This window comes from Amphiprion ocellaris, chromosome 1 (genome assembly GCF_022539595.1).
Source record: "Amphiprion ocellaris isolate individual 3 ecotype Okinawa chromosome 1, ASM2253959v1, whole genome shotgun sequence".
NCBI lineage: Eukaryota > Metazoa > Chordata > Actinopteri > Pomacentridae > Amphiprion > Amphiprion ocellaris.
The window spans coordinates 34,382,588-34,408,963 of record NC_072766.1 but is presented as its reverse complement, the minus strand read 5'-3'; the positions used below and the strand labels follow the sequence as shown (position 1 = coordinate 34,408,963).

Below are 26,376 nucleotides of genomic sequence, written 5' to 3'. Positions count from 1 at the left end.
ACGTATCCAGCCACACTCTGCTGCTGCCTGATGTTGGGTAAGTTTCACTGAAGCTTTTACGTGGGATGAATACTCCATTTGGAAATTGCACACAATTATATCCAGTTTATCCAATAACAAATTAGGATACTTTATTGTACTGTGTTTTAATTGATCTGATTTGATTGTTCTGAACTAATCCATAAATAATCACTACAGCGTTTTGGTTCTGTGAAAAAAAAGAAAAAATTAAAAGATTATGTCTTATCTTTGTCCTCTAGGGTTTTGAAGCACTGAGGAACTGAAGGAAGAGTCATACCATGTCTACACTAAACACAGAAGGACAGTAGCAGGTACATTCACACTAAGCATGCTATTATACAAACAAGTAAAAACCATTTTAAATGAGGTTTAATTTTATTTTTTATTAGAAGAAATGAAAATGTTGGAGACTATTTAACCACGTTAAAAAAATAACACTTGATCACTTTATTCTGTTGTAGATTTATTTTTCAGTTATTGAACTTGGTGCTTTTCAAAATCTCTCATTTACAAAAGTTTCCAGGATTATTTATTTGGGACTCTTTAAAAGCCTCTTTGGCAGCAGTTACAGCTCCCATCTTCTTGGCAAAGTCTCTACAGGTTTAGGACACCTGGATTTGGCCAGTTTATATCATTTGTCCCAACAATGCTCTCAGGGTCTGTCAGGTTTGTTGGAAAGTGCCTGTGCATTGCCATCTTTACATCTTTCCACAGATGTTCTGTGGTGTGTAAGTCTGAGCTTTAATTGGGCCATTCCTACGTTGTCTTTTCTCCGTGCTTTAGTTTACTGTAGTGTTATGAGGTGAACCATCATCCCAGTCTCAGGTCTCTGCACTCTGGAGCAGGTTTTCTTCAAGAAACCTCTGTGTATTTGGCTGCAATTTTTCCCTTTTTGATTCTCAGTCTTTCTGCCCCAGCTGGTGAGACATACAACTATATGTCACCATATGGCATGATGCCAGCACAATGCCTCACTGTAAATGAGAGATTTAGAATTTAAATACATTTGCAAGAAAGATCGAGAAATGCTTTTACTTTGAAATTCAATGATAAGAGTGAAGATTTAACAAAAAAAATCTTTTTATTAATTTAATTATAATCTACAACACAATAAAGTGTTCAACGTGTGAAGGGGTCTTAACAGTAATTAGTTTAACACACCAGGTAAGTTAAAATTTTCGAACAGGTGTTCAAATCTACATAATCTGGCACAGTGCTTTTCAATGCTTAATACAAAAATGCATCATTGCTGTAAGAATTTATTAGGCTTTTGTCCAACAATTGTTTCATTCTTGCATGAAAAAAGATTTCTTACATGAAAAATTATGGAACAATTACTACTGTAAATGAGAGACTGTTGCTTTGGATTTTGAAGAAGTTCACAAGAAGTTTCTCAGCTGTTTCCACTTTGTCATTATGGGTAACTGAGTGAGTAGATTGGTGTGGGCAATTTGGTTTTATCCACTTTAAAATTAAATATACAATACAAATGTACAAGTATAAATATACTTGTACATTAAATCAGCAAGCACATTACAAATATATACAGCATATATAAATATACAAATAAGTGTGCATAAAGTTAACAGATCTGAATAATGTCTTCATTGAATATTGCTGTAGAAGCCTGACTATTTTTATTTTCACTTTCTTGACTCACTGCATTCCATTTGCATCCATAATATGCTGATATGGAGTCAAATTCCATCTTTTCCATTTTTCTATATGTGATGTACAACATACAATTCACTTTTTTTTGTTGTTGATTTACACATTGACACACATGTACTACAGATAATTACCTACAAAGAGTTTTTCTATGCTTTACACTGACATTCCAGACACTACTAAGAGCAATTGTGAAACTAAGAGGTATTTATCATTGACTTTAGGTCTTCAAGTTAAGGGAAAAGTGGGACCGCCTCTACAATGAACACAGACCAACAAGGGCTTGCAGGTACATTAACAATGACTAGTAATATAAGACCAGCCATGATATTTTTTTTCTTTTACACTTTGTCATGAGAAAACCACTGCATAGCATTACAGGTATAAAATTGAGCTTTGGGACTCTAGTATTACCATGATGCAATGTGCCAGCATATACACTGCACTACAAAAGTATTGGAACAGTGAGGCCAATTGCCATGATCCCTGTCTCAGCTCCTGTCCGCCTCCCTCCTTTTTGCTTGTTTCCTCTCTTTCTCCTTTTTCTCTTTTTCTCTCTGCTTCTGTCTTTTGATCTGTCTTTCTCCCTCCCTTTCTTTCCCCTGTCTTCTGCGCTGTCTTGGTTCCTCTGCCTGCTCCGGGGCGTCTCCTCCGAGATGCCGATTCCCCGAGCCTGCTTGCACCCCCCGCCTTAGTTTTCCCGTATTGTGAGTTTGGCCGTTTTGTTGGTTTTTAGTTAATTCTGGTGTAACATGAATTCTTAATTTCTCCTGTTCTTAGCTTTGAGGTAGTTTTTGGTTTTGGTTATTTCCCTGTTTATTTGGCTAGACTCTGGTGGCTTCCATTTTTTCCTCTCAGTCAGTAGCTCTGATTTGTTTGTATGCCTAAATAAAGTCCTTGTTTGATTTTGACCTGTCTTTGCCTGCTCTTATGTGTCTGCGCTTGGGTTCTCCGACCCGCCCCGTGACACCAATTCCTTCATTTTTGCTGTGGACTGAAAACATTTGGGTTTGACATCAAACGATGAATATGAGACAAGAGATCAACATTTCAGCTTTTTTTCCTGGGTATTTACATCTGGATCTGATACACAACTTAGAAGATGGCACTATTTGTAATTGAACACCAAATCTTTTGGTGAGCAAAATACTGGAACAGATGGACTTAAAATAGATTCAAGTGAATAAGATTTAATATTTAGTTACAAATCCTTTCTTTAGTTACAAATCCTTTCAATGCAATAACTGCATCAAGTCTGTGACCCTTTTTGTGATGCTTTCCCAGGCTTTCACCACAACCTCTTTCAGTTGCTGTTTGTTTTGAGGAATTACTCCCTTTGGTCTCGTCTTTAGCAGGTAAAATGCAGCTCTATAGGGTTGAAGTCCGGAGATTGACTTGGCCAGTCTAAAACCTTCGACTTTTTGTCCCTGAAGAACTTCTTGCTTTTGCAGTGTGTTTTGGGTCATTATCTTGCTGCACAATGAAAGATCTGCAAATCAGTTTGGTTGCATCTTTCTTTAAACTGGCAGACATAATGTTTCTGTAGACTTCTGTGTTCATTTTGCTGCTGCCATCATGTGTTACATCATCAATGTAGATTAATGAGTCCATCCCAGAAGAAGCCATCCAAGCCCAAGCCATGACTTGACCTCCTTACACCTCTAACTATAGATGCGGTCAGCACAGGCAAAATCCAAATCTGAAACTGAACATAGACACTGAGCACTATTTATATTTGAATAATCAATGTAAAAGGACACGCCAAGGAAACAAAACACACCTGTCAGTCACATGTTCCAATACTTTTGCCCATATGAAAAATGGGTGGGTTCAAACAAAAGGTGCCATCTTGAAAATTGTGTCTCAGATCCAGATGTAAATACCTGGAAATAAAAGCTGAAATGTTGGTCTCTTGTCTCATATTCATCGTTGGTGTCAAACCCAAATGTTTCTAGACGACTACAAAGACAAAGGAATTGACCTCACTGTTCCAATACTTTTGGAGGGAAGTGCATGTGGAGCCAGTTTTGTTTGCATTGTGCATAAATGTGGATGTGAATTGTGCATTCATTCAATTCACTGTCCAGGCACAGATTTCACTCGATCACTGTCACACACCATTGATGGTGGTAATGTGTCAAGAAATGTGGTAATGTACATAAAGAAAAAGGAAGACTGCAACTTCTCCAGAAAACATCTTTGACTGCAATCTAAAACTAAAATGCAATGTAATGTCATAATACTGATTATTTTCAACCTTTAAATTTGTCGCTACAGCAAAAACACGTCTTACATAAAGCTGAAGATTGCCTACTTTGACATGAACTTGCACAAATATTGATTACCATCTGTGAAACTCATCCGTAAAGGTTGTATGGTCTCTAAATGTGATCTTTACTTCCTCTCTGATAGCCCTGTTGAATTTTCTCTCCAAAACTGGACTGGAGGAATTTTATCCCAATAAGCTCACTCTTCAATCTCTTTTGGAGATCAACAAAAACAGTGTATATGAAAAAGCTGTTTCATCGTTGGAAGATATACCGTGGTGCTTTCTCAGAAATCTTGTTAAAATCAATGCTGAATGCAGAAATTGTACACAAATATCAACCAATCATGAGGAAAACACTGAAGATTGTGACTTTGACCTTTATACTGCTGATGACTCTGACAATAAGGTCAATGTACTTGACCTCATCGTGGCACTCTTCCATTGTGCTGACAGCTTCTTGCAACAAGAAATGGCCCTCAAGATGTCCATGTGCCAATTTTCTGTCCCACTGCTGTTGCCCTATGGAAATAAGAGTCAGTGCAGCCTGATGCTTTGGGCTCTGAGAGATGTTGTGAAAGAGTGGCGTCCACATGATCTGTCTGAATCAAGAGGTTTTGTTGAAGACAACATTGTCCAAACAAATATACCATTCTATTCATTTGTGAGGCTGAGAAACTGCAGCTTATCAAAGTCCCAGATTTTGAATCAGATTCTTAGCCGTGGACAGCAGAACCACAATATCTTCATACACAGAGATATGGAAGGAGGAACACTTCAGAGAGAAATAGCCAATGGATTGGTAGAAGTTTGCTGGTACCTTCCCAGTGGGAGAGAAAATTTCGACATATTTCCAGAGCCAGTCGCCTTCGCCAATTTGCGAGGAGACGTTTGTGAGTCACTCGCACAATTCAACTTTCTTTTCCAAGTGTCAACTGCTACCTTTGTGTTTCTAGACAAAATTGAAGAAAATGAGCAGGACGTTCTTGCCTCTCTACAAAATGTGAAATCAAAACTCGTCTTGGTAATTAATCGCAGAGAGAAGGGTGCCACAGAGGACATGATGTCTGTCAAGAAAGCAGTGGAAAAATTAGACTTGCCAAAGAGTAGCGTAAAAACCAAAGACCCACGGGTAAATGGAGCAGAGTTTTCAAAGAAACTTTGTACAGCCATCAAGACATCTCTCTTAGAAGTGAAAACTACAATAAGCATTGTAAATATGCTTGACAAAGCTTCTGAACTCGGTCTGTCTGTGGACGAAAGCAAAACTGACAAACAAAGGAAAACAGCTGATGAGCTCATAGATGGCACTGGAGTCCGACATGTCCCTCAGTACAAGACTCAGCAACTTCCTCTGCAAGGCGATGACTGGAAAAGGTTATCACAATTAGAGAAGGAGGTGTGTAGATTGAAGAAATCTGGTGAGGATTTTAAATCTCAGCTTGAGGAAGAAATAAAAGGAATCAGGCAGAAACAAGGACGATACAAACTGTCCAAAGCAATGAAGACTTTCATTGAGAATTTATCTACAAGAGACAAAGAAAAAAGAAATGTATTTCTTAAGTGGATGAAATTAAAGCTTGACACATATTCAAGGAACAAACTGTGTAGACTGCGCAACAAATTCAAGGAGGAGTGCAAGAAAAAAGAAGTAAAACTCATTGCAGAGTTAGATCAAGCTTTGCTGGAGAGCTCTTTGGGAATAGAGCATTACATGAGAGAGATGGGACTGATCTATGGGGTTTACTTGCAGTCACAAGAAACTGTTGGTGAAATGTCTCATCTGCCAGGTTTGGCTGCTGAAATGCTGTTGGATGGATATCCTTTAGAGCTCTTGGACGGAGATGCCTCTAATATCCCACAGAGATGGGTCACAGATGTGCTGATGGAGCTCCATAAGAAGGTTGGAGAGAGGAGCAGATTGTTGGTACTGACTGTGTTGGGTGTTCAAAGTTCAGGGAAGTCAACACTCCTCAACACCATGTTTGGTGTGCAGTTTCCTGTCAGCAGTGGCAGATGCACAAGAGGAGCTTATATGGTCTTCCTTCCAGTTGGACAAGATTTGAAACAAGAACTCAATTATGACTTTGTAGTTCTCATTGACACAGAGGGTCTAAAATCTCCTGATCTGGCACAACTAGATGACAGTTATGAACATGACAACCAGCTGGCAACTTTTGTCATCGGCTTGAGTGATGTCACCATCATCAACATTGCAATGGAGAATGCAACTGAAATGAAAGATGTCTTGCAAATCACAGCTCATGCATTCTTGAGAATGAAGGAAATTGGAAAAAGGCCAGTTTGTCATTTTGTCCACCAGAATGTTGCAGGAGTCTCAGCTGATTCCAAGTGCATGACAGAAAGACAACGTCTCTTGGACCAACTCAATGAAATGACTCAAATTGCTGCTGAAATGGATAGACACCCTTCGATAAAAGCATTCACAGACGTGCTGGACTATGACATAGAAAAGAACAACTGGAACATCCCAGGACTCTGGCATGGAACCCCTCCGATGGCACCAGTGAACACAGGTTACAGTCAAGCTGTGGCCGATTTCAAGAAAAATCTGTTGGAGTCAATGAAAAGTGACAGAGGCAATGAAATTGCACAGATCCCAGAGTTTCTAGAGTGGGTGAAAAGTCTCTGGAAGGCAGTGAAGTACGAGAACTTCATCTTTAGTTTCAGAAATGTTCTTGTGGTTCGTGCATATGACAACCTTTGCAAAGACTTCAATCAATGGGAATGGGAGTTCAGAAAAGAGATTCTCTCCTGGCAGACAGAAGCTGAGATAGAAATAAAAAATGCTGACAATGAAGCTGAAGAGGAAACTTGGAATGGACTGGTTGCATCAAAAAAAGTTGAAGTGTTCCAAAAAATAACAGATCAGCGAACACAAATGAAGGAGAAACTTCAGCAATACTACAAAAGGAAGGACAGACACATAAATCTGATAGAAAAATACAAAGCTGACTTTTATAACAGTATCAGTAGTCTTGCAAATGAAATTGAACAATCTGTGACTACAAAACTGGACTGCATCTTTGCCCTTAAAATAACCACTAAGAAGGCTCAAGACATACAGAGGAAATGTAGAGGTGACATTGAGGAGAAGGTCATGAAGCTCTTGAGTGACTGTAAAAACTCCACACTGTCTGATGAACAACTGGCATGTGAGTTTGAAAAGATGTGGGATAAAGCCACTGCAGAGTTGCCAGTTTCTGGCCTGAAAGAGCAAGACATTGCTGGAAATGTCCTGATGCAATTGAGAAAAAACTTCTCAAACCTGAATGTCAATGAGGAATTAAACAACACTGACTTAAAGGAAACTGGGAGGGGTCCATTTAAAGTCAGTCGGGACCATATAGACTCGTGGCTTAAAACGTATCTGTGGAAAGGAGCTTTGCAGAGCGTTACAGATACTGTTATTGAGTCTTGTACACAGTTTGTATTTGATAAAGTCAGGACAAATGGAGATTACCATGACTCTTTCACAAGAGATCTTCTAGAAAAAATCGATGAATTCCTTAAAAACAGTTACAAGCAACACAAAACAAACACAAAGTATGAGATTGACCTCAAACTTCATATTTGTGGCATTGCCACAAGGGAGTTCCTGAAAATGCACAGAAAATATTTGTCCGATAATGATCCCAAAACTCAGTTGGAGAAGTACAAGACTCAGTACTTGTCAGACTTCCTTGATTTGTACAAACAGAGAGACGACTGTCAGCGCAAAGCAACAGATTTTGTCACATTTTGCATCAAACCTGCTGTGGAAGACTACATCAACAGATCTCTGGGAATTGACATTGTGGAAGAAATTTTGACAAGCAACCATTCAGCACAGTTCAGCTCCCGTTCCTTCTTCCAGTACAACATTCAACAAGATTTACTGCATCAGGAAGACTTTGACAATTTTGTCAAGTACAGCAGTAACTATGAAAAATATGTGAAGGACTGGATATATCAGCACATTCTGCACAAAATGTCTGAAGACCAGAGTTTGTGCAAACTGAAGAACAAGAATCTGCAGATCATAGTTAACAAAATAGCAGAAGCAATAGAACAAGCCTCAAAAGGAGAGAATGGGGTTCTGCTGCCAGACAACACAGAGAGCATCACAGAGCTCATCAGCAACATGCACAAATATCTGATTAAAGACATCTCAGTTTCAGTGGAGGATGAGAAAGCCACCCTGTTTCAAATCCAAAGTGCATGCCATCCCTTTATTGAGTGCCTCAAGAACTCAATAGAAGACTTAAGTGGACAGCTTCAGAAGGAATTCATAAACCCTAGTGATGTCACTGAGAGTCTTGCCAAACTTCCAATCAAACCACAGGATGAGCTTTTTAAGCGAGTGTTTGGTTGCGGACAACAATGTCCATTTTGTGACGTTCCCTGTGAGGCTGGAGGCAAAGAACACAAGCAGCATCACGCAGCTTTACATCGACCACAAGGTCTGGGTAGATTCCACAGTCATGAAAGTCGCAAACTGGTTCATGCACTGTGTACCACTGATGTGCAGAGTGAAAAGACCTTCAGAAATGAAGACACTAAATCTCAATGGCATCCTTACAAAGAGTACACCACATACTATCCAGACTGGCACATTCCCCCAGATCCCACCATAGAAGCATCTGACTACTGGAAGTATGTCCTGGTAAAGTATAATGACAGATTTGCTGAAGAATATAAAGCAAAGCCAGCTGATGTTCCAGAGGCCTGGAGGAGGATCACAAAGGAACAAGCTCTGAAAGGTCTAAGAGAAGCGTTTAATATAAAGTAAATTAATTTGAACAAATCTTTTCAAGCAAAACAGCATTTAAACATGCAAGATTTTTACCCCACAATTATTCAGTTTAAAAGCTGGGAATATTTGTATCTCAAACTTGAAATTTTGTTGTCATTTGTCTGATGTAGAAAGTTGGTGTTTTGGGGGGCACAGCGGCATACATAAACACTAGTGATACTGATGATTATGATGTTGACATACAGGTCATGTGAGACAAACTTTCCAATATGTCACTATTTTATTATTGTTACTATCATTTTATTTCTAACATGTATATGCAACAGATTTTAACTTGACTGTGTACTGATAAAGGTCAGTCAAAAAGAAATATTTATACTGATGTAACAGACTTTGTTTCTCATTCTCTCCTGTTTATATGTCATCTAAAACTGGCAACAGCAAGGAAAACTGTGGCACTTTTTTTTTTTGTTTTTGTTTTTCAGACAAACTATAAGGAAGTGGAAAACCCGGTAACTGTGTTTTTTGGGAGGAATTTTTGCTCAGTGTTAAATGATTACAATTTTATTTCCTTTTTTCAAGTTAATCCCCACACAGACCATGTGATTGAGACATTTTCTAATGTCTCTATTTTTTACGTTTCTACAGTTTTATTTCTAATATGGACATGGAAAACATTATTATGATGTGCATGTTTTATTGCTCATGATTATTATGTGTTGTCTAAACAAGCCAACAGTAAGAAAAACTGCAGCATCTGAATTTTTCAGACAATAACCGACGAGAAAGTGAAAATCTGGTAATTATGTCATTTTCTTTATTTTTATGGATTTCTATTTTTTACTGTTTTTCAAGTTGATATGCATGTGCACAGGCCATGTGAGAGACATTTTGTCATGTCTATTTCTTCAGTGTTTTTTTGGGGGGGGTTGCAAAGAGTTTAAAACAGTAAGGAATGTGTATGTTGATGTAACAGGCTTTGTTACTTAAGTTGAATAAGGATTGTCTCAACAAGCAAAAATCAAGATATATGTTGGCATTTGATTTATGATTTATTATTAACTATGTAACTGCAAAAAATTAATGATTACAATTTCATTTTTTAAAGTTGATATAGATACACCGTCCATTTGAGACTGACATTTTCTGATATATCAGTTTTTTTAAGTATATGTAAAATATTTTTCAGTTATGATGCAAAAGTCAGTAAATAAGAAATCTGTATGTTGATGGAACAAACTTTGCTCCATGTGTTATGTGTTGTTTAAACAAGCCAAAAGCAAGATAAACTTTGGCATCTGATTTTTTTCCAGACAATAACTAACAAGAAAGTGGATATCGGATAATTATGTCATTTTCTTTACTTTTATGTATTTATCTCTTTTTGCCTTTCTTCAAGTTGATATGCATGTGCACATGTGAGAAAGACATTTTCTAATGTCACTATTTCTTTTCCATTCTTTTTTGTTCCGAGTTTTTTTTTTTTTTTTTTGTATGCTGATGTAACAGGCTTTGTTGCTTATGTTGAATAAGTATTGTTTCAACAAGCCAAAAGCAAAATATATGTTGGCATTTGGCTTATCATTTATTTACTACTTACTATGTAACTTTAAAAAAATTAATCACGATTTCGTTTTGTTTTCTTAAAGTTGACATACATATATACACTGTCTGGTAAAGGCTGACTAACCATCTGTGATTTTTTAAGTACATGCAAAATGTTTTGCAATTATGATGTATATTTGACAAAAGTCAGTAAATAAGAAATGTGTATGTTGATGGAACAGAGTTTGCTAAATGTGTTATGTGTTGTCTAAACAAGCCAAAAGCAAGAAAAATTTTGGCATCGGATTTTTTTGTTTTGACAACCGACTAACAAGTTCTGTTCTTGATGTTTTTTCCTTTTTCAAGATATACAGTACAGCTGTGTGCATATCTTTTTGCATTGACGCTAAATGTACAATAATAATGTGGAAAAAAAGAATTCCAATAAATAGAATTCCTTAGAAATTAATGCTTCAATTGTCTTTAATTGGAATTTTTATAACAACATATCAAATGAAAATGTGAAAATGTGTGTAGCAATAACCAGACTGAGACAGTTTGCAAACATTATACAGCATTTAGCAGATAAAGAGATAGATATTTGGTAAAAACAGGTAAATGTTATGCTTACATTCATCAGACAAACAGGAACATAACTCCAGATAAAATTTAAAGTTGCTCTGCGACTGTTGGATGTGTAAATAAACAATTGTTTGGTAACAGATTTGCCAGACTGACTTAAAAGGTGAAAGTATGTCAGTGGTTAGTTTGTTTCTGCTGCCCCCAGATGGCCCCAATAGTTAATGCAGCTATACTGTAAAGGTACTACATGGAAAATTTAAAAATTCTGACTGCATTCTGACATCACATGCAAACTTTAAAAGACTATTGGCAATTTCAGATTTGACAAGTACTGGGCAAAAAGGCTTTTTCCTACAAATTAACTCATTATTTTACAGTTTTTCTAATCTCACCAAAACCTTTTCAATACTGTCAACATTGTTGTCACTACTTCATAGCTGTTCCACTGTGTACTGTGTTATGAGGCAACAGTGTCTATAAACACAAGTATTCATTGTTAGAACAGTACTGAGTAGCACATATTTAAATAATACTGTTTACAACTATTACCTAAAGTTCAAAAATGGAACATCACAAGAAAACGTAGCTTAATGACAATTTCTTTTGTAGTGTTCAGAGTGGAGAAATGAAAAAAGTAAAATGAAACGGTTTCATGTCTTTCCAGAAACGATGTCTCCAGTTTGTTGACAATCCACAGAACTCACTGTCACTTGGAACTTTTTTCTTTGTGGAATAATCACAGAAACAGACAGGCTGCTGTGAGCTTCTAAAATGCTATTTTTAAATTCTGTGAACAACAAAAAAAAATGTAATTGTACTCAACTCCTCTGAATTGGCTGGCAGCAGAATTCTTGAAGTTGGATGTCATTATTTTCAATCGTATTACTCCTTTTTTTTAAAGCTATTTTATTACTTTAAGTGTATTTATTTTAAGGTACCTATTTTTATTTTATTATTTGGCTGCTGTAGCACAAGAATTTAGCATTTTGGGACAAGTCAAGTCTATCTCAAAAACATGGCCAAACAAAACAACTATGTGCATGTCACATTTCACAAAAGGTTATAGGGAAAATTTTTACACCAACCTCTTTTCTGCAATTTTGGGTCAACCACTTCTTAAACAAATCCTGCTACTGCACACCAACAAATTCTGTTAATTTAGCACAAAAGTTTAAAGGATGTCAAATAAATACAAGGTGCATTTACTGCTTGAAGGGTGAATAATGAAAGAAAAGAAGTAAAAATTATATGCAGTTCAGGCTTCACCCACTTGAGGGAGGTGTCCCATTAATAATTCCATGTGGCGTCACCTGGTAAACAACTGAGTGCATGAAGGTGCAATGGGTTCAAAATGGTATAAACTGGATTGGGGTAGCACTTTGCAACATCATGTTACCTTTATGACACCGAAATATGCTTCATGGTATTGTGGGTTAATATGGGCCATCATTGGACAAACACGTTTGTACAAACAGTGGGTAAATCCCTCAGGCACAGTCTGCAGAAATGTGGACACAAGTGTGCATTAATTGCTCAAAATGTCTATAAGAGATCTTCTATGCACTTCCTGACACAATTGTATGATTTGGCAGCCCTATGTCCTCATGGACAATGGGCCTAAATCCCTTTTTTGCACTTAGGGTACGTAGCATTGCTGCTTCATCAGTACGTTAAAGAGGCGGCATTCGGTCATTCGTCACTTTTACGCCAATGTTTCTCACAGCTTCATAACCATGAAAGTGACACAGTGCCACGGCATGACATCTATTATGCAGGTGGGATCAGACAAAACATCAAGTGCACCAATAAGCAGACTGAATCTAAACTAATATCAAGGTTATCAAACTGTCCAAATACCTAACAATGATTATGATTTCATAAACATACGATTTCTGTCCATGTGTGATGTAAATCAATCTACCACTTTACCACAATTAAAATAGAAATGTCCTAACAGCTGTGATGGCGTTCCATCCATTACAATGATTTAACTGCAGCTGATAAACCACGATTCTGTGTGACAGCTCACCAGTCTGATAGGAAGGAAAGCTGACACTGTTACATCCTGATCCACCCTGTCTCAATGTCAGGGGATTTAGAATTATATAAGGAAATAATGAAGTTGCTGCTGTTGTTTCACATGTTTAAATGTACACAACTCTTTCTCTTTTGATGAGTCCTGCTGCTGTCTGATGCTGCAGGTATTTATTACATTCAGAGGAAAGACTCCCACAAACAGCTGGAAGCAACAAACTAAACTTCATCTCCAGTTAGTTTGTCAAATCTGGGATTACAATTCATTATTGGTGAGTCTCACTAGCCTGTTACATTCTCTGTAGTGTTCTATTTATTTCTTTGTAATAGATATGAAATTGGAGCGCAAAGTGACTGAGATTTAATCATTTTGGCAGCAACCTGTGTCTTTCGCTGTCTGTGATGTTTATGGATTAATACTGGAATTAAATGTGGAAAAAACCTTTAATGAAGCACTTCACACAACTTGAAGTGAATTGTTTCTGCATGCCGTCTGTTTATGCGACGACATCCAGTTCAAACTTGTCAGGTGTTGAAAGTTTTACTGAGAAGTTAGTACTGAAAAGAAAGATTGCCGTCGCAAATTTAACAGAATATGAATGAAAGGGTCTCACATCTGGCCAGCCACCACAGTCCCAATTTAATTGTGCTTATCTTTACAGAACTTGAATATCCATAATCACTTCATATATATACACACACATCATTCAAACACGTCTGTCGCTGGCCATCTTCGGTACTTTCTGTGCGTGTGTCTGCTTGTCTTTGTTTGCTGCTGTAATTAAAGTGGACTGAGCAAAACCAGCTGAGCAAAGCTGTCGACCCACAACACAAATACACAAACACACACACAAACACACTCACACACACGCATACTTTGTGGCGTGGAATGCTGTCACTCCTCTTTGTTTTTATCTCTAACGCAGAGTGGGAGGGGCCTGGTTTCAGTGTCACAATGACATCACCGTTTAGAAACACATGCAGGAGTAGAAGAAATTCTCAAAGGTTTTACAAATGTGAAAATAGCAGAAACACTGTGCAAAACTTCACTTTGAAAAGTAAAAAAGGTGTTAACTGCAGAATTATCAAGGGCACAACTAATAATGATGAAGAGTAGATTTAGTTTGTCAGGTGAGAACATCATTGCAAATTTGGTTTTGGGTATTTCCACTAAGGCATAAAGGGAAAATAGAAAGATGTGAGAAATTAACCCTCTGAAACCCTAAAGTGAGTGGGAGTGAGTTTGAAAGGCATGTTATCTTTTCCAAAAAAGCACCAAAATGACACCATTTATCAGAGCTGGAAATTAAAAGCAGAAAGAATCATTGGATGTTCAACTCTCTGACAGTTGTTGAATTAATCGTGTGAGGCGCGGTTCTGTCAGGAAGATTAAAATCATCATATTTTATCAAAATTGCTAAATTCTATCTCTCCATTTAAAAAAAGTCCAAATCAAATTGTTCGCAACAGATCCTGTAAATAAAATAATCATATAAAAAAAGCAAAAAAACTCGTGACAGGACTGCAAGTTGAGTTGACGTAGAAAAGACAGTAGATGACACAAGCGAGTGAGCAGAAAAAAAAAACCTACTTGAGCAATAAAATAAATGTAGAATGGCTCAAATGTTATACACAGGAACAAGCTGTTGATCAGTTTCAAGAGGATACATTCAGCATGGTGAAATATCATTCTAGAGTTGATGTGCAGAGTGATGTGAAAAACACTGAGTTTGTAGAGGATGTAAGAAGGTAATAGTTCAATGTGTATAGCATGTAGAGTCATCCTCAAGATTGGGAAGCCTGAAAATGTTGTACAAGTTGATTAAATGTTTTTCAAATTTTTGTACAACAAATTTAACTTTGTTTATTTTTTGCATGATCTATTGTATTATAACTATGTCATGCTGCACAAAAGACATTTTTTGAGTTCTACTTTTAGACATGACTGTGCTGTTTCTATCGAGATGCAAGACTTGAAAAAGTGAAAAGTGAGCCCACAGTGAGAAAAAAATGTGACAGGAGCAAAGAAATGCCCAGAAACCGCTTGGGTCTCACAGGGTAACAGAAAGTGATGTTGATCTTATTTCACAATAAATGTAAAATCAAAATGTGCAAAAGAAATTCTGCATCAAAGATAAATGTAGAGTCAAGCGGAGTACAATGTTTTCCTCTGAGATTTAAAATGAGTGTTATCGCGTTAGGAGTGAATTACCTCTCATTGCTGTCAAAGTGACGTCACTTTTCATGCAGCACTCCCAGAAGGGCTGCATTCCAGTTTCACTCCTCCTCCTTCCCGGCTGAAGCGTGTCTGTAGGTGACTGTTTGACTCTCAGCTGCTCAGCTGCCCACCAGCCTGAACACACAACAGTGAGAGACAACAAAGACTGTCAATGAAACAGGGGAACTTCAACTAAAAGGTGAGTGTGTGAAAATTCCTCTCTGAGCTGTAATAACCTTATAACTTAAGTAAAAAGGTGGTAATTATCTAGTTTTTAAAAAAAAAAATAAAAAGTCTAGTTTGTTGTTTTGGGGTCTGTTAAGTTAAACAGTTGAAATCGAACACAGAAAGGCATTTATTTTTACATTTATTGTAAACAATTTTTCCTGCATGTCCTCTTAATATCTAATATGTATTTTAGACACTGATCTCACAAGTAGTTATTGTTTAATGTTTTGATAAAATTTTTATGTCTTATAACCTGTAAAGCACTTTGGTCAACTGTGGTACTTTTAAATCAGCTTGATTTCATTTACATTGCGTTACCTGAATTTATGGACACTCAAATTACACAGTGTAGCCTCAGAAGAGATAAAATTGTTGAAATTTTTGCAATCAGTTTACCTAAAGTCACATGGAAACATGGCTGCAGATAAAATCAAGGCTACATAATATGATGAAAATAAGCATTTTCATTTTGCATGAAAAAAAATTCTATCAATTAGTCTTAGTTTAGGAATCCTGGAGAAATGAAATCTATTACAATTGGGTAAATTTCAGTTACAGAGCTCACTATATAGTTAATTTACTGAACAGGCAACACACTGAAAAACTGACAGTTATGAGAGTTAAATTTTTATCATTTCTCATTTAAGAAATATTTTATTTACGCAAGCAAAAAAGTTTTAGTTTGAAAGCTTGCTTCTTATGGAAATTAACTATTTTTCTATCAAGAAATGAGTACTATCACCACTTTTAAGTCTTATATATTTAAGATGAGTGAAATTCAGGAATATCCACATAAGAAAAATCATTTAGTTTGTTTCTAAGGCTTTGAGGACCTAAAGCACAAATTAATTATCTTCTGAATGATACTGAAACCGATGCTGAGCAGAGGAATCTAGTAAACAGAGAGCTGAGGTATTTGTGGGTGGAGCCTGAGTCTTCCAGGAATGTCAGCGTGTTCTGCCACATTCCTGCACTCAGCAAACCTGTGTGTCTTCCTCTCCTGCAAATGTGTGACTAACACCCAAACACACACCTTCCCACACTTCAGACACCTGTTCTAAAATTATAAACTTACCTGGTGTGGTAAACTTAGCACTTAAAAGGTTCCTCTAAGGTCGGATAAAAATACAGTCGCTTCAGAAAGTATTCAGACTCCTTCACTTTTTGCACACCTGCCATTTATCCCATCACTCTACATTCAGCATACTATAATAACTCCTTGCTGTGGTTCCAAACAGTGTTTAGATGCATCTTATTTACTTTAATAATTTTTGAGATTTGTCTACTTGAGTCCGTCTGAGGTAATCTGATTTGCTTGTACAGTTAAGTTTAGAAAGTTACACACCTGTGAATATAAGGTCCCATATTTGCATGTCAAGACAAAGACTGGCTGCATGGATTAACAAACTGCATTTTAAAGACACTGAGAGAACAAGGAAAAAAGACTGTCTGATCTGATAAGTTTAAAACTGGAACTCTTTGGGCATAACTCCAGCCAGTATGTCTGCTGAACAGTAGGCACTGCTCATCACCTGATAACACACTCCTTACACTGAAGCATGGTGGTGGCAGTATCGTGTTATGGGTCTGGGACAGCAAGATTGGTCAGGACAGATGCAAATTTTGGATAACTGCAGCACCACAATGATTTGAAGCAAACAGTCAAGACAAGACTCAAGTGGCTTTAAGAAGATCCTCTGACTCTCCTCTGGTGGTCCAGCTAAAGTCCAGACCTAAATCTCACAGAACATCCTTAGACAGACCTGAGGATAGACATTTAGATGTTTCTTATTCAATTTCACCATGCTTGGGAGGATCTGCATGTAGAATAAGATAAACTGTCCAAATCCAGAAGTGCAAAGCCTGCAGAAACTTACCTAAGGGGACTGCAAACTACAAAGTGCTGAATAAGGCTTCAACTGTTTTTGTAAGTGAGATACTTCAGTTTTTGGTTGGAGAGTAGATTGGTGTGGGAGGGAAACAACAATTTTATTCATTTAAAATTAAATTACAATATAAGAGCATGTGCAAAAAGTGAAGGGTTCTGGTAATCTTGTAGATCAATAACAGCCTCGAGATCTAAATGAACAACCGCCATTTCGTATCTGCAACAGACACATGTAGGAACTTTGACAAACAATAAATCTTCATTTCCTTATCACCAGGCTACAGTGAGATTTGAAGAACTCCATAAAAATGTGACATTTTCACTTTAAATTTCTAAATAAGAAAATAAATAATAGCCTTATTACAATGACTCAGAGAAACCGATGTTATTGGACATATTCCAAAAATTCTCAACAGCAACTCCACCAAATTTGAAGTCACAGAAATGAAGCACAACAATGATGTATTTCAGTCATCAGCACATTCAGCAGCCTTCAAAAAACAGCAGTGGTTGAATAATTATAACAGACAAGGTCTGGTTCTGATACAGGGACCTCCAGGGTTGGTTAATAATTAGTTTGTTTTAACAATACTGCACAGTGTATCTGCTGTGTGCTGGTTTTTTTGTTTAGGGTAAATGATCTCTATATCCGCAGGTTAATATTGATGTTCTATGAAAAAGTTTTCCAAAAAGTATAACACGAGTGTGAGTAAATGTATTTAGTTACTCTCCACCAATGTCTTTAGGAAAAAAATAAAAGTCTGAACGCAGTTTGACGGAACAACTGGTCTTGCCTGCTTGTGAATGTAAACGGGAGCAGGAGAGACAACAGTGAAAGTAAAGAAGTATCTAAAAAATATTTGCTGATGTGTCAACTGCCTTCAAACAGGCTGTTGTCTGTTATAGAGTTTCCAAGTAGTTTTTTGGCACAAAAAACTCCAGAGTATGTGAGAAAATTCCCTAACATGACTTCTCCATGTCAGTTCACCCTACGGCATTATGACAACATAAGAAAGTGACATCTTATACTTGTTTTCACCTTTAGGTTACTTCGAGTTTCATGCGTCATCCTGGAGATGGATTACATTTTTGTACAGAAATAGCAGGTTGAGAAAGTTGCCATGTTCTAATAATATATGTTTTCAGGTAAATATAATGTTGGCTGAATTTTAACTTTTTAAATCAAATTAAATGCTCACTATGCTTCTTATTAATGCTTCTCATTTAATCATTGAATCAAGGACAACTAAAATGCAGTTCAAGTGTCAATTTAACCAAATTTTACCTAAACATTTTCTTGTGTACTCTTGCATTATCTAATGTCTGAGTATTTGAGGCCCTGTAAGAGAAACAGCCTTAAATTTCAAGAAAGGTGATATTTAGAGTAAGAAAATCGCAAGCCTCTTTCCGATATACATGCCCTTCCGTTAATCTCACTGCACTGAACATGCTGGCTTCATGTCTGAATGATCGTCCTGCTCACTGTACTGTAAACGTTATGACAACAGTCTAACTAGGTTTGACCTACTAACATTTCTGTGTCACTTTCACTACACACTGGTTTGAACTGCATACCACTGTATTAATGGATAGTCAAGTCAAGTCACTGTTATTTATATAGCACATTTAAAATAATTTTAAAAACAAGACATAGTTACTGAAACCAGTGGTTTCCAACCTTTTGAGGTCCCCAAAAAAGTAGTGTCAACACAGACAATTCAGACATCTATGAATGGTTACCAGCTTGGGCTGAAGGATTTGTAGAAAATATTTAATGACATTTTTTCTGAAACTAATTTTGATTCATTTGCAGTACAATTTGTAAGGTCTTGCCTCAGGTCAATGTTCACTCAGTCATAGATTTAAAACATGCTGGAGCATTTTCACATGAGAAACCATCAAAAGTGTTATTGTTATACAAGGAGGATGGCATGAATTTGTAAAACCATTGACATGACAATTTAAACCCTGGGTCAGACACACTGCATAATGCATGCTGATTACTAAGCAGTTCATAGATCAACCCTATTAGTGGTTCAAACTTGCTCCACCTACTGCAGCAACAACAGTTAAATGCTGCCCACACATTGAGGCTTACAATAACTAATGTAATTATATCATACATCAACTTAAATACTTTAATTATGCACATTTATGTTATTTTACGCAGGATTTTTCATGCCGGACATTTGCTAAAAGACCTGAATACCATCACCTTTTTCACAACAAACACTTCATGCATAATAAGCAAAGGTGAACTAGAGCATGTGTCCCAGTAAACTGGTCCAGTGAGTCCTACATGGAATGCAGCCATCAGACACGGGAAAACACTTGTGTTTTGTGCTATGACATTTCCGCTGTAAAAAAAAAGGTACAAACCAGGATATTATTTCTCCTCGACGAATACAGCTGATTACATCTGTGTAAACTGTCACCTGTCAGTGTGTGCTGAGGTGAAAATTGTCACATTTAAACTGCGTCACGCCACCCCCGATTACCGGCACAATTCTAGCTAGGCATGATTGCTAACACTACTACGGCTATCACCTCGAGGTAAAGGTTAACTTCCCAATTCCTCTTAGCTAAAACAAAATCCCCAAATTGTAACTCACTGTCTTGGTTTAGTTGCTGACAAATTAGGGCAACATGGTTGTGGCTTGAAAAACTCAATTATTAACACAGCTATGCCGGCTATTTTAGTTAGCTAGTCAGGCTAGCTACTTAGCATAAACTGAACTTTACGAAGAAATAAATAACTCACCCAGACCTTTTTCAAAACTCGACCAAAACATACAACAACAGAGACGGGAGGTAAATTGGAAAAACTCAGGCTAACTAATATTAACTGTTAAAAAATAAATAAATAAATAAAATTTTAAAAAATTAGTATATAGTACATTAGTTATATATTAATTTTTCCCCTTACTTAGCTAGTTAGCTTCTCTTAGACAACTAGCGGCGCTACAATCTGATTGGCTGTTGAACTTAGCGCTCTTAAAGGGACAATACATGAAATAAACTGTCGTAATTAACCACTGTAAATAACAACAGGTAGTGAACAGAAGTGGGTGATGCAAGTAAAAAGCGTAGCATGTTTATGTTCTATTATGATATAAATATACACGATTTTGTCTATTAATATATTGCGTTTTTTCAGAAATGAAATTGTTAATTAGGATACAATATAAGATGAGCCTTTATTCATCTAACAATGGGGGAATTTGCAGTGTTACAGCAGCAAATCAATGTCATTAGATGAACAAAAACTATATACTTTTTCTTCCATATTGCACAAATTCCTCTGGCTGTGACAAAACAAAACTAATCATTTGCACTACACAGAGTCTTAAACTGACTAGAAATACTAATAAAGAAGCACAAATATTGCACAGATTTGTCAGCAAATACAAAAATACTGATATTGCATAACCTCTTGTATTTTAGAAAAGTAGTTTAGTGTGTAGAGTTTTCAGATGTACAAAATTTTGATAATACATTGAGTGTGTTGATTTTGCACCAGAATGAAGTATGATAGTTTTTCGGTTGACAGTTGGGAGCAGGGCTGGTTGAGTCTGACAGCAGCAGGAAGGAATATAGACAGATATCTAAACATTCAAAGATTGGGACAAAACAAGACCAAAATGAAAAGGTGCCAGTTTGCATGGATTGCAACCAGGAATATACAGTGTGAATGGATGTCATTAAACAACCACGCAATACACTGAAAATAATAATAGAATAGAATAGCCACTTTATTGTCAACCAGAACATACACTTGTTGGTGCACATCATGACTGAAATTTTGACGCAAAAAGCTCGCCATCGGACTGATAACAAAAAATGGGCACATTGAAGATTGAGTCATAGACCAGAAACCACAAGTCAGTGATGAGTTTGCATTGCGTAGTGACACACATATCCAACCTGTCAATTCAGGTTTTTGGTATGTTGTCCTACTCTTTCTGAAGTATTTATTGAAGTTTGTGGACGTATTGTAAGACAGGATCATATACAGAATCTATAACTACTATTTAATATCCTTCTCCATTGATTTACAACAAGAGCCAGTATAACCGGATATTTAAAAAAGTGGAATACCACGATATATATTTCTGATTCAACTTGTAGTATAGTATTGGCCAACTCTTGCAGTGATGGTTTAGTTTGTTTTTACTGGTTTACAATGACATTTTCTGACTTGGTTACTGATGTGTGCGTCCATCTCCCTGCAGGTCACAGGTGGTGCTGAGAGCGAGTGATGGAGCTGAAGGTGTGGGTGGAGGGTGTGGTCAGAGTGGTCTGTGGCCTGTCGCTGAACACTTCATGTCAGGATGTCGTCATCGCACTTGCACAAGCAATCGGTGAGTTTTTCATACTTAATAGGCAAAGCCACATCTCAAAATAAGCACATTTTATCTGATAAAAAAGATTCTGACTCATAAAATTTAGATTTTCTTGTAAATCTTTCTGATATTACCACCCTTTCTACAAACTTTACATTTTTATCTTCATTTTCCTCTGCTTCAATAGCAGCATTTGTATAGGGTGCAGCTTCTTTGAAAACACTGCAAACACTAGTGGAGATCATGTAAGACTTTTAACCTTTTAGCATTTCTTTCTGACACAGCAGCGCACAAATATAAAGTGTTCTTAGAGCAAGTTTTAACAGGAAACCACCGGTGTTAATTTTGAGAGGTCAAAGAGGGCACAAGTAAAAACAGCAGAGCAGAGTTACAAACAGTAAAGACACAAATAAAACCGCTAAAACGCAATCAAAACACAATTCAAAGCAGTTAAAAACACAGTTAAAAACAGATTAAACGCAGTTACAAATATGTAAATACAGAAACAAAACACAGAACAATTCAAAACAGTTCAAAGGCAATTCAGAGCAGTTAAAACTGTCAAAACAGACAAAAACAATTTAAAAAAAGCTAATTGAGACAGCTGAAACGGAAAAAGCAAAAACACGAATGAAAACATAAAACATAAACTTAACTTTAAAATGGTTAAAATCAGCTAAAACACGATTAAAAACAACGAAGACCATTGACAATGCTGAAAAACAGCTGAAATACATTTTAAAACAAATAAAATTAATTGAAAAAACAGCTATAACAGTTTTTAAGAACACTAAATACTGTTAAAAATTTTTAAAACACTGAAACAGATAAAGCTTAAACACGAATAAAATACTCTAAAACACAAGTTAAGAATGTTAAAAACTGTTAAAAAATCAGCTAAAACACAATTAGAAGCAATTAAGATCATTAAGAATAGTTAAAACAGCTAAAATACATTTAAAATGGTTCAAACAAACACTTGCATTCAATTCTAAAGTGTTGAACATGCTTTTGTTTTTTTCTACAACAACATGTTTGTGATTTTTGGGGGGGGGATTTGTAATTTAAAATCAACACAATAAAGTAGGAAAAAAAACTGGTCACAAATATGTAGCTTTATTTTCAAAAATTTCTCAATAATTTCTTAAAATGGTTGCAGTTTGTTGCACAATTTGGTTCGAACAGGAGGAAATAATGTTGGTATTTTTTTCACTTTTGGTACTGCATGGTTTTTGCATCTATTTGAACCTGTTACCAGACATTATGTAACCGTCAACAGATGTTTTCTCCAAAAGCTTTTTGAAACTAAATAAACATCGGCTTGTGTAAACCCCTTAGCTTTACATTCAGCCGTTTGTCAGTTGTAATGTATTGTGTTGTTAAATATTAGTCCTTTGTGTGTGTGTTTTGCACAGGCCAGACAGGCCGGTACGTTCTTATCTTGAAGCTACGAGGGAACGAGAGACACTTGGTGGCTGAAGACTGTCCTCTGCGGCAGCTGGCCCAGCTGGGACAGCAGGCTGCAGAGGTCCAGTTCATCCTGCAGAGGACCGGTCCCAGCCTCAGTGAGGGTCCAAACACTCCCTCCACAGTGAGACGCCTCCCCCTGCCCAGATCATCAGAACCAGAACCCCTCAAACACCACAAAGAGCCTCAAAAGGCTTTCACCTTCAATCTGGGACCCTCGACGTATCCCAAAAGACCTAAACCAAACAGAGGCTGGTCTCCATCACCCAGAGCCTCGCCTGAACCCCGGGCCTCCCCTGTTTCTTTCTTAGACCCTCCCAACTCTGTGAATGGCTCCAAAGAGGAGGTGTTCAGGCAGATTCTGCAGCAGCAGAGGAGGCTACAGGACCTGGATATTCAGCTGCAAGCTCTGGAGAGGGAGACGGAGCAGTGGGAGAGGTCCTCTGCTGCAGCTCCAAGTCCAACTCCAGGCCTTGCAGAGGAACTGGAGGAACTGGAGCTGCAGCTGAGGCAGAACAAGGCAGAGCTGATGCATGCAGAGCACTGGGAGGCTCAGATACAGGAGGAGATGGAACAAGAACAAGGTAAATCTATTTACATTCTAGTCATAATCACAGTTTCAAGTCATCCTTTCAGCCTTTGTGTGACTACAACAAGAAACTTTCGTCAACAGATATGTACAGGCGTCTACACCAGATCCACTCGTCCATAGATGATCAGAGTTACAAGATCAGGGAGCTCCAAAGCCGCTCTGCACATCTAGAACAGGACCTGCAGCTCACAGCCCAGAGGCAGAACTCTCGGGCGGGAACACCGCAGCCAGACGACGCCCTGAGGCCCCTGAAGCAGGAGCTCCACAACCGGCTGCAGCTGGGAGAAGAACTGGATGCAACACTGTCAGAGACGCAGAGGGAGCTCCAAACTGCAGAGGAAAGGGTAAAGGTATAACTCCATCATCTATGATTCTCTCTCAGGGCTCTGTCACATCAGAGTTTATAACAGAAGCATGCCAGACACAAATTATCCCTCAGAACACCAAAACCTGCTGGTGAGGATGAAAGGAAAGGTTATGTTGAAATAAATCACTAAAATGACACTATTTGTCAGAGCTAGAAACTGTTAAAACCAAAAGAATTTTCAGTTGACAACTTCATTCAAAGTATCAAAATCACTTTATTCTACAAATTTAATTTTAACATTTCACCATAAACAAATCATTCCCAGTAACCAGTTGCTCTCAAACACACATGGAGTTGCAATGAAAAAAACAAGGCCAGAGTGAGTGAAAATATGACAGGGGCAAATAAAAGCGAAACCACCAAATTGTTTGAGATACAGAGGGTAATTAATTTCAGTGGCTTCACTACAATCTGTGAATTTCTTAAAAACAAAGTAAAACTCATTTAAAAACTTTGGAGACACAGGATTTATCATATTAGCTTAACCACAAGAACAAGTGTTGGAAAAACTACTCGCTGCATACAGAGTCTGAACATTTTGTATCAGGAGTTAACAGTAATGGAGAAAGTATTCACACCCTTTACTTGAGTAAAAGTGCCAGCACAGCAAAGTAAAAATTCTCCATTAAAAATTAAAGTACTGCAAACAAACCTACTTAAGTAAAAGTGCACTGCAACAAAAGTTAGCAATAGTTTAATATACAGGGACAGCGGATAAATCTGATTAATCTGATGCTCATCACATGATTACCGGGAGTGGAAACAAGACAAAAGTTCTTTTACACAAATCCACACTTGGTGCTATAGTGAGCATTTCCAGCAAAAAGGATATGTGAGATTGAATCAAAACAAACTACAGTGTGTATGTTTGTACTATTCAAAGAACATGAGAACCAGTGCAACAATATAGCTGTTTTAATGGTTTTTAAGCAACTCAGAAGAATAAAATACATCAGTTCTTGATTTCAACACAGTACCCGCAGATGTTAACATAAACTGGACTATATCATTACCACCCCAAACCATAAAATTTGCACAGACATTCTTGCACTGCACATCTTTGCACTTTTAAACTTTATTTTTATTTTTATTTTTTCTGTTAAAAATTTTGCCACCCTTGTATATATTGTAAATAAAACTGCTGTAACAATGTAAATTTCCCCTGGAGTGGGGAGAAATAAAGAACTTTATCTTTATCTTTATCTTTAATACAATATCCTTTGTGTCCTCTAGGACAGATGGGGGAGGATCGAGGAGCTGAATAAGGAGCTGAGACAGTGTAAACTGCAGCAGTTCATCCAGCAGACTGGTGTAACATCACACACTGACCAGACAAACTCCCTGACTGCCAACGAAGTTTACCTCAGCAACGCTGGTATTATGGAGTAGAAGGCTGTCATCATATCTCAGCTGGTTGTTTACAGTAATTCTCACCTACAGTTTGGTTTTACTGAGGAAAATATTCAAACAAAAAAATGAAGAGTGTACATCTCCTTTTGTAGGGATTTCTATCCTCTCAGATCAAATAAAGAAGGAAATGCAGCAAAAAAATGAAGAGAAAAAGAAACAATACTAAAACTAAGTCAGTGCCATGAAGTGAAACACAATATTTTTTTCAGAAATGTGATTGAAAAAAATTTAAATTATGAAATTCATTTTTATATGAATAACTAAACGAGTATTTTCTCTGTTTCTGCTGCCGGACTGAAAGAAAAATTTGTTCTCAGAAACCTTTAAGACCCATCCACACTACTGTGTGTGTGTGTGTGTGTGTGTGTGTGTGTGTGTGTGTGTGTGTGTGTGTGTGTGTGTGTGTGTGTGTGTGTGTGTGTGATAAGTCTATCACTGCCAGTGTCTCTAAAAGGAAAATGTATTTTATACGACATAAATGTTGATGTCACTTGTTTTTTGCTTGTGAATTTTTTATATTTGTCACATTAAGTCTGTATTGTAATTAATAGTTCACACAACTGTTTAATACTATAATAATGTTATTTTTGTATTTTTAAAGAATGAATGTACAGTAATCCCTTTCTGAATTAAAGCTCACCTGATGCAGCAGTTTATCTTCTTATCTTTGCTCCACCAGAGGTCGCCAAAGCTTCATCTATGACGTGATGCAGCTTTTATTGCACACATTGTTAGTGCCTCTTGCACATAGACTGTATATAAATATATCTTTATATACAGTCTATGCTCCTGCAGCAACAATACACCATATTCACTTGAAATACAAGCACACACGGACAAAAACAGAACATCAGAAAATAGAGAAACTTTTTTTTTTTTTAATACCTAGGTTGCTTCTTTAAGGTCTCATTTTTCAGTGTAACCATCATGACCAACAAAATATCCAGTGGAAAATGTAAATATGAGAACTTGATGGCATTATTCCTTAAAA

The 26,376-nt window shown here is 37.1% G+C and overlaps 2 protein-coding genes across 5 annotated transcripts; both read left to right on the top strand.

The window, feature by feature from the left end:
• Positions 1 to 259: 259 nt before the first annotated feature.
• Positions 260 to 10,721, top strand: LOC111574473 (up-regulator of cell proliferation-like). Its single transcript, XM_023279103.3, has 3 exons — positions 260 to 332; positions 1,914 to 1,978; positions 4,102 to 10,721. The coding sequence occupies exons 2-3, from the start codon at positions 1,951 to 1,953 to the stop codon at positions 8,745 to 8,747; spliced, it is 4,674 nt and encodes a 1,557-aa protein (XP_023134871.1). The 5' UTR covers positions 260 to 332; positions 1,914 to 1,950; the 3' UTR covers positions 8,748 to 10,721.
• Positions 10,722 to 15,157: 4,436 nt separating this feature from the next.
• On the top strand, positions 15,158 to 26,036 carry LOC111574543 (ras association domain-containing protein 7-like). Of its 4 annotated transcripts, none has more exons than XM_035952444.2 (5): positions 15,158 to 15,289; positions 21,439 to 21,567; positions 22,965 to 23,600; positions 23,690 to 23,952; positions 25,214 to 26,036. In XM_035952444.2, exons 2-5 carry the CDS (start codon positions 21,465 to 21,467, stop codon positions 25,238 to 25,240), a joined length of 1,029 nt encoding a protein of 342 aa, XP_035808337.1. In that variant the 5' UTR covers positions 15,158 to 15,289; positions 21,439 to 21,464; the 3' UTR covers positions 25,241 to 26,036. The 4 variants fall into 4 exon arrangements, with proteins under 4 accessions (XP_035808337.1, XP_023134972.1, XP_023134981.1 ...); XM_023279204.3 differs by having other exon boundaries at positions 25,209 to 26,036; XM_023279213.3 differs by having other exon boundaries at positions 23,690 to 23,958.
• Positions 26,037 to 26,376: the final 340 nt, after the last annotated feature.